Source organism: Mastomys coucha, unplaced genomic scaffold, assembly GCF_008632895.1.
Source record: "Mastomys coucha isolate ucsf_1 unplaced genomic scaffold, UCSF_Mcou_1 pScaffold20, whole genome shotgun sequence".
Classification (NCBI taxonomy): Eukaryota; Metazoa; Chordata; class Mammalia; order Rodentia; family Muridae; genus Mastomys; species Mastomys coucha.
Window position 1 is genome coordinate 1,693,222 of NW_022196903.1, and position 8,303 is coordinate 1,701,524.

The 8,303-nt window shown below is 40.5% G+C and overlaps 1 protein-coding gene across 9 annotated transcripts in view; it reads left to right on the forward strand.

Annotated features, from left to right (window-relative positions):
• The window catches only part of Ppp1r9a (protein phosphatase 1 regulatory subunit 9A), a 284,536-nt gene that overhangs the window by 225,676 nt on the left and 50,557 nt on the right, over window positions 1–8,303 (forward strand). For all 9 annotated transcript variants that reach the window (XM_031381103.1, XM_031381106.1, XM_031381109.1 and 6 more), the window contains 4 exons: window positions 2,026–2,079; window positions 4,533–4,762; window positions 6,225–6,321; window positions 6,413–6,584. In XM_031381103.1, the coding sequence (XP_031236963.1) occupies window positions 2,026–2,079; window positions 4,533–4,762; window positions 6,225–6,321; window positions 6,413–6,584 (553 nt within the window). The remainder of the gene's footprint in view (window positions 1–2,025; window positions 2,080–4,532; window positions 4,763–6,224; window positions 6,322–6,412; window positions 6,585–8,303) is intronic.

An 8,303-nucleotide genomic window follows, 5' to 3' on the forward strand; every position in this document is an offset into this window, starting at 1 on the left:
TCCTGGTCCTGGCTGAATTTATGGGTAAATAATTCTCAGTCAGCCATTGTGCTTTAAATGCTTTCCATAGATTATCTCACTGAATGTCAAAATAAGGATGCCATAAACTATGAGGATGTATGCTTTATATGGAAGGAAAGTATGGTGAGAGGCAAAGCAGTATTCCTTCTGCATAGCATATGCACATGGCAAACATGATGAATTTGAGCAGGCTAGCTTTTCAGATTATTATGTTTTATACATTAGAGTAGATATTTTTGTTAGTAGTGGATGGGAAAAAAATCATCCAGGCATATGAATTTGCTTTATTCTCTAACAATATAATACCTCTGGAGAATAAATCCTTGTGGTTGTATATACATCTCCATGTTGTATATTAAAGACTGCACAGTGTCTAAGTACTTATGACCTTTTGTAGCTTTATTGTTGACAGGCCGGTTAGCATGGCTGTTTATTGGGGGGGGGGCTGTGATCTTCACAACATCTTGCTTAGAGCCCCTCCTCAATATATGCTTATAAAGTTCATCTTTTTTTTTTTTTTTTTTAGAGACATGGCACAAGATCAGAACCTAGATACCCAAGATCTAATCCAGCTTTAGTGTTGATTTGTTGTACAGTTAGGTTGATCTTTTGCTCTGAGCCTCAGTTTCTCCACATTGGGAGCGTGAAGGCTTTGGAGCATTTTACTCAGGAGGGTTCATAGTTAGAGGGCCTTCTCAGTACTGAGCCTGGGGGTGGGGAGGAGCAGCCTTGTAGGCATCGGGAAGATCTTTATAGACCAGGGTTTCTGGTGAGTGCCAAAAGACTTCTGCCAATATTTTCACTGAGAAAGCTTGGTGTAGTTTCCTTGCCTGGCACACTCACACTTTGGGTATCATCTGAGTGAGACGGATTAAGATTATGGCAGAAAACCAAGAAACCCAGATTCGGTACAGTCTTAATTCCAAACTACTTTGGACAAAAAAAAAAGGGGGGGTGTGGAAAGGGGGAGATGATGGTCTTCGGTAACTTTGTGGCAACCCAACTAAGGATACAATATAACCAAAAGAAACAGGGTGCCACAAGCCTCACTTAGTGGCTGCGCTCAGCTGCATAGCAGAAATGTTCATGGGCTAGCTTGCAGAGTGCCTCCCTCCCCAGACCCTCCGCGCGCTAATACAGATTCATGTTTGGACCTGTAAAACCGGGAGAATTGGGAATTTCAAAAACATCCTTTCCATCAAAGCCATCCAGAGAACAAATTGTGAGCCTGTAAACTGTTCTCCTTAAATTCAAGGGCGTTTAGCCCTTAAAGAAATGAATGACGCATTGAAGACCCCTGAAAACAGTCGGGTGGTGGAGGGGAGGAGAGTAAAGCAAACGAATGGCAAAGACGACTATTGTGTTGTAAAGAAAATGCTTTGGGGGATTGGAGTCTTTATACAAGTAGATCTTTTGGAAGCCAGAAATTTGAATCTGTACCTTTCCTTTGGTTAAAAAGGAACACAAACGAAAATAAACGGGAGATTTCTGTGCCACTGCGTCCCCTCCTTCCTCTGCTGCAGAGCTGCTCTGCGGAATGTGAGAGCGACTCACAGAGCCACAGCGCCACCTTTCTGCAGGATGAGGGACTGAATCTTCACTCTGTGCCAGGCCTGTTGACTGGCTGGTTCAAGCCATTCTGTGGGCGAGCCTCAGCAAGGAAACAGCTCCTGGACACTCAGATCATAAAGGAAGAGCCGCAGAGGCCAAGAAATGAGTTTTCTTTTCTTTGGCCCCTTAGCAATTAAACTGGTAACTTAATCGGATATTAGGTCATAAACCCTGTGTTTAATTAGTTTGCACCCACTAAGTCATTTTACATGCTGGACATTTGTAATTACAACCTGCTGCAATGCAGCAGGTTCCTGGGCTTTGGTTTTCTTTTTATTATTTTTTTTTATTTTATTTTTTTTATTATCGTGTCATAAGATAGTCTTCTCGCTGCTGAGTCTTTAAAAATATAGAAACACTCTTAGTTGAGATGTTTTTCTTTTCAATTTTCAGTTGCAAATCAAACATGCAGTTACAGAAGCAGAGATTCAAAAATTGAAGACCAAGGTAAGCACCGCTCCGTGGTGTTTGAATTGTACTCTTTAAACTTCAGATACTCTGAGGAATTTGAAGCCTAGGAGTAACGGATTTGCTCCCGTGCACTTGAGAGCATATTTACATGAGAGGTTCATTTCCAACATTGAGTACAGAGGCCTGCCTTGAGACCGAGCACACCCGCACACAACCAGAGAAGGCCACAGGGCACTTGGTATTTTACATAGATTTATACTGTTTAGTCTCTCTGAAATTTCTTCAAAAAATAATATTTTTAATGGCTCAAGCATCTGAACTGTGTGCTAATTTCTTAAGTACAAGCTGGTATATCAAATCTCCTTTGTCATTTACCTTATAAAAGTTTCAGCTAATTTACTGGAAGCAATGTATTGTTTTAATGTGGAACATTAATTTCTTTTTAGAAAACACTTTCTGTGTCTGAGAAGTAAAGATTATAAGCTCATTCTCTGCATTGTATAATTGATTTAGACTCAGGGGCTACTGGGAATTTTGAGAAATACCAAGTTCACATTATTGAAATTTGTTGAAGAGAAAAATATTAATAAAAGAATATATTATTTAATCTCTATGAAATAGTGAGACATCAAAGTAAACTGTCAAATTCTTGTACAAGCTACAATTCTAACTATTGTTGTTCATTTCTATCAAATGTATATTTTCAGAGACTTAAAAATATCTTCAGTTACTTTCAAATGATTCTGTATTGCTTCCATAATCTTTTTAAGATTAAGGTATAATTATTACGTACCTTGAGTGATCTGTTTTCTGATTCACAGCGAATACTTGCCTTGGATTTTCCATGTGTTTTAAATGGAGATGAGTTAGCTGGCTACTTTGGTTAAATGGCATTCTTGACTAATATGCTCTGGAGCTCTTTAGTCAAAACATGTTTCGACATCCTTCATGGTGTCAGCCGCGCACTGTGAATTTTAAGTTTTAAGCTAGCAGCGCTGGTACCTAAACAACTGCTATAAAACATTAATTGAAGAGGCAGTAAAAAACAAACCCTTTTTAATCTGAAAACTGTTTCTTGACTTTAAAAAGTAGATCTTATTAATTGTTGGTTACAAATAGGGAAAAGAGCCCCCTGTGTTTATAAATGCTCTCATAGACAAGCTTAGGCATTTGACTACAAAAATTTAATTTAGAAAAGTTTACTATTTTATATTTTTCTTCCTAGATTGGTATATGATACACACATGTTATGTGTTTATTATCTATGTTAAATATATCTTCTCATTTCAGTGTTTGGGATTAATTTTTACTTTGTAACCTCTTGTCCACATGTATTTAGTAAAATATTTTTCACAAAACAATTCTTGTGATATATAAATGTGTATATTTGTGTGAATGTGTATCTCCATTTGTTAATGCTATATAAAATGGGAATGTCATTTTGAACATTGATAACTTTGTAAATAGAGAAGGTAGACAGAGTAGCAGCGTGAAGAAAAGGTGGTTGTCAGTGCATTTTAAACCCTCATCTGAAACTTAGTCTGGGATTTCTGTATTAAGAGCAATGCTGGACTAGGTTCCTCTTTCCTGGACTCAAATTTAACCAAGAGGCCCAGGAAAAACTGCACTCTCTGTTTCTAATAATTTTCAGAGACAGAAACTACACAAAACTGTCTATCTGATCCATTGGAGGGATTTAAATTAACTGGACAACAATTAATACCTTTATTTTTCCTGTTTTTTATATGTAGTATAAGTTATGGTTTGTAAAGATCTAAACATGTATAACACTCCCTGTAATATATTGTGTTCATGTCAATTGAAATCAAGAACCTAATAACATCCTCCAAAGGGTTAAAAGCACAGTAATAAGAGCTGACTCGCATCAAATGATTCTTATGCCCAGGAGGTGTTGCAAGGATGCTGAGCAGGGAGAGCACAGGGAGAGCTCCTCTGTGTAGGCGATAATGCAGACGCCTAGAATCTGAACCACGTGCCCATGTGCTAAAGAAAACATTCCAAAGGTTAAATCCCTTCCTCACCATTAGTGCATTTGCTTCTGCTCCTTGTTCCTTCCCCACCCCGACTGCCTTCTTAGTTAATCTTCAACTTACTGTCCTACACTTTATTTAACATGCTTTCAAACGACATGAGTCAACTTTTAGTGGACCTAATCAGTGATGTGCTAGACGCCGTTTCCTGCTTGCAGTATTTCAGACTACATGCTAGCAAAGAGAGTTCACGGGAGGTCATGGCAGGTTTGTGTTTTGTCATTTATCAGATGGGCAACCTTGAGCAAATCATTTCCCTTTTCAAGCCTCCCATTTTATCCTCTATGGATATGGAAAGAACTGTTGCTCTTCTCCTCTTGAGATGTTTTGATGACTGACTGGTTGTACATAACAATAGGATTTATCTTAAAAAGCTGTAATAGTGTGGAGCTACAGACATACTCAAATTATTTTTGCCTTGACATTTGTTTTCTCCAGCTGCAAGCAGCAGAAAATGAGAAAGTAAGGTGGGAACTGGAAAAGAGCCAACTGCAGCAGAATATAGAAGAGAATAAAGAGAGGATGCTGAAGTTGGAGAGCTACTGGATTGAGGCTCAGACATTATGTCACACAGTGAACGAGCATCTCAAAGAGACTCAAAGCCAGTACCAGGCCCTGGAAAAGAAGTACAACAAAGCAAAGAAGTTGATCAAAGATTTTCAACAAAAGTAAGCATTCTCTAATGATCCAAACGACAGCACTGACGTGTGAGAAGAAGACTTGTCCCCAATGTGTTTACACTAGTCAGAGGTGTGGGAAGGACAGACTGGGCTGTCCCTTTCAGATCACAGCCATCATGGATTAAGGGAGTAACTTTTTCTCCTGAGAACATTTTGGGTGTTGTCATTTGACTCTGCCTGCGTTTCTGATAACATTGAGACTTGTTGGTTCTTTTGGAAAGCATCTCTATGATTTAGAAGCCAGGAGTGTGGCTGACATTGGGCACGATGCTTGACTGACAGTTGGGATGCTTCATGCAGAGAAGCCTGGCTGGGCTTCTGTCTGTGGTCTTTAATCAGTGACCATAGCTGGGCAGTGGAGGCACATGCCTTCAATCCCAACACTTGGGAGGCAGAGGCGGAAGGATTTCTAAGTTCAAGGCCAGCCTGGTCTACACAGTGAGTTCCAGAATAGCCAGGGCTACACAGAATAACTCTGTCTCGGAAAAAAAAAATCAGTGACCATATACCCCGCCTCTACTCTATAGGCAGTGTGGACACTGACCTGCAAGACCTCCCCACTCGCTGGACTTCGCAATACGGCTCCCCAGGTCACCAGACAGGCAGACCCTCACCACACCTTGCTATGAAATTTCAGCAGCTCTTTTCTGAGCTGTGCATCTTCTCCTCCTCCTCCTGGGCTTTGACATTAGCCAACATGCCCAGAGGAATTTTCATGAGTTATTCCTGACTCACTAGCCCAAACATCAGCACCTTTTGTAGTTTTCTGTGACAAGCCTCAGAAACTAAGTACGTGTGTACGTCATTTTGTTTCCTTCCTGTCTTAGAAGTAATACTTTAGTAGCTGAAACAAATAGCTATAAGAAATTATTTGACAGGCAATGATTGCTCTTTGTTATTATGAACTCAATACATTACCATTGCAAGTTTTTGCCAACAATACCGTATAAGAAATGACCAGACTGGCTTTCAGAATGGAGGGGTGTCCCCTCTTCTGTATTACCTGTGGAGGTATGACAGTTGTCGCTATGCCCTCTACTGATTTCTCTCTGCAAGTAACTCTTCAGATCTATCTACTTTCACCTGTTGTTAAATATTGGAAATATAAAATTATTTCTGTTGACGGGAGGCTATCTCCATTAAATTCCCCACAGAGCCATTGGTGCCCTAACTCCCTGTGCCCATGAGCATGCACACTCCGCATCAGGCATGCTAGGTGAACAGCATGCTGAAAAAAATCAAAATACTTTCTGTAGTTGTGATTAAATCATTAAAGATGCCTTTTCATTTGTTGCCATAAACTTTCCCACTAACTATATTTGAGTTCCATTTATTTAAACAGCTCTCAAGTGTTTATCCTGCAGTGTACTTGAGCACTTCTGAAAGAGTTGCCACATTTCCGCACTTACTGAAAGTTTTCTATAATTGAGCCTTTTATTTTCTTCTTTAGAGAGCTCGATTTCATCAAGAGACAGGAAGTAGAAAGAAAGAAGCTGGAGGAAGTGGAAAAGGCTCACCTGGTTGAAGTCCAAGGCCTGCAAGTTCGGGTGAGTGAAGTTCTCACAGACACTATGGTGAAGCAGTTCTGCCCAGAGGAGTGCAGGATAGCCAATTTATGAGTGGATTTTTGTTTTCTAGATTAGAGATTTGGAGGCTGAGGTGTTCAGACTACTAAAGCAAAATGGGACCCAGGTTAACAACAACAACAACATCTTTGAGAGAAGACCATCTCCCGGGGAAGTCTCTAAAGGAGACACTATGGAGAATGTGGAAGTCAAGCAAACATCCTGTCAGGATGGCTTGAGCCAAGGTTGGTCTAGCCTCATTCTTGTTGCTGACAATCTAAGCAGGACTTAAGTTATTGCTCTGACTTGGAGATTCCAAAGCTCAAACTGCTTCCCATGAGTATTGAGGAAAAGAACCTGTCATGTTAGCTCGTATCAAACATATGTGCCTCAGTGTAAATGACAAAGCTCCAGAGAAAGGCAACCCCAAGCATTGTCTTAAAGTGTCATAAGTAAGTGCACTTAGTAAACTGCATCAGAAATAATAGTTCATTTCTCCTAGTCCCCACCCTTAGAGTAGATACGTTGCTCTGGCATCAGAAACCTGGCTGCCTGTTTCTAGCATTACAGACTCACTTAGGTAAGGTGTTGCCTCCAGTTCTGGTTTTAATCTTGGGGCCTACCTGTACATCCCATGGCCATTTTGTCTAAAATTAAGTAAGGAGAAAACATGGCATCAAATATAACCATGATCCATATACATCACTTTCCTAATCTCCTACATTCGCGTTCCATACACAGAATGTGTGGATAGATACATGTGAAGTGAACGCTTCCTTATTAGCAAATGTAAAAGAATGTGTGCACATAAGTGCACATAGTGGAGGACTTTGGATTTCTGTGTTTCGCATGAGTCTGTCGTGGCGCTGGGAAAGAAGGAAGAATGCTCTACAAGAGCAGTATTGTAGTGAGCCCATAACTTGCTTGCATGACTTGTAGCAAAACTCATGTTATTTTGAGCTGTTCCTTTCTTTTTCATGATCATTCTCTATTAAAATATTCCCAGGGCTGGGGAAGTGGCTCAGTTGGTAAAATGTTCTCCACTCAGTATAAAGACCTCAGCATTCACAGCACTGAGGTAAAAACCAATGGCCAACAAGGTGCATATATATATAATCCCAGTGCTGGGAGAAGGAGTGGAAATAAGAGCGTCTCTGGCACTTGCTGTCCAACCAAGAGAGCTGAATCAAAACTCCAGGTTCACTGAAAGACCATTTTTAAAATAAAATAAGGTTATTGCTTCCTGAGGAATGACAGATGAGGTCACCTCTTGACCTCAACATACATTGCGCACACGGCACACAAACATGCACACACATAGACACACAGATGTTATTCTCTAATAAACAATGGTTTATATCCTAGCGCTAACTGTAGAAATAACTTCTTAATCATTGAAAGTGCAAAGTCCTGGTAATGTTTATTTATAAACGAAGCTTGTGTTTAAAGATTTGAATGCATTCACTAGGTTTATGTCTTTCTGCTGGGTTCTCCCTATGTAAGGGGTAGTTTATAAAGAATGCCTCAAGACAGCACTGGCACACCACAGAGAACTGTGCCTCAAGTGTCTCCCGCTGCTCCGGAGTGGCCTTATTGTGTGAAAGCTAAAGGTGGTGACAGTACTGTCCTCTCCACCCTACCAGAGTAGCATGGCACCATGTGATTGGGAGGAGGGGGAAGGGGTGCATGGCACAGTGTAACTGGGAGGCGGGGTAAGGGGTGCAATTGGCTATTGCAGATATGGCTTTTATACCTGGAAAGGCATGTGATTGAAGTCTAAAGGGAAGGATCAGAAGTCCAGCCCACATGGGTTTGAAATCCTTTTGAGTGTTTAAAGTTTAATTGTTGTTCATTATAAACATCAGATCCTGCTGTGGTATGGACAGTTAGGATCAGTAACTAGGAGCCTTGCTGTGGTATGGACAGCCATGATCAGTAACTAGTGGCCTTGCTGTGGTATGGAC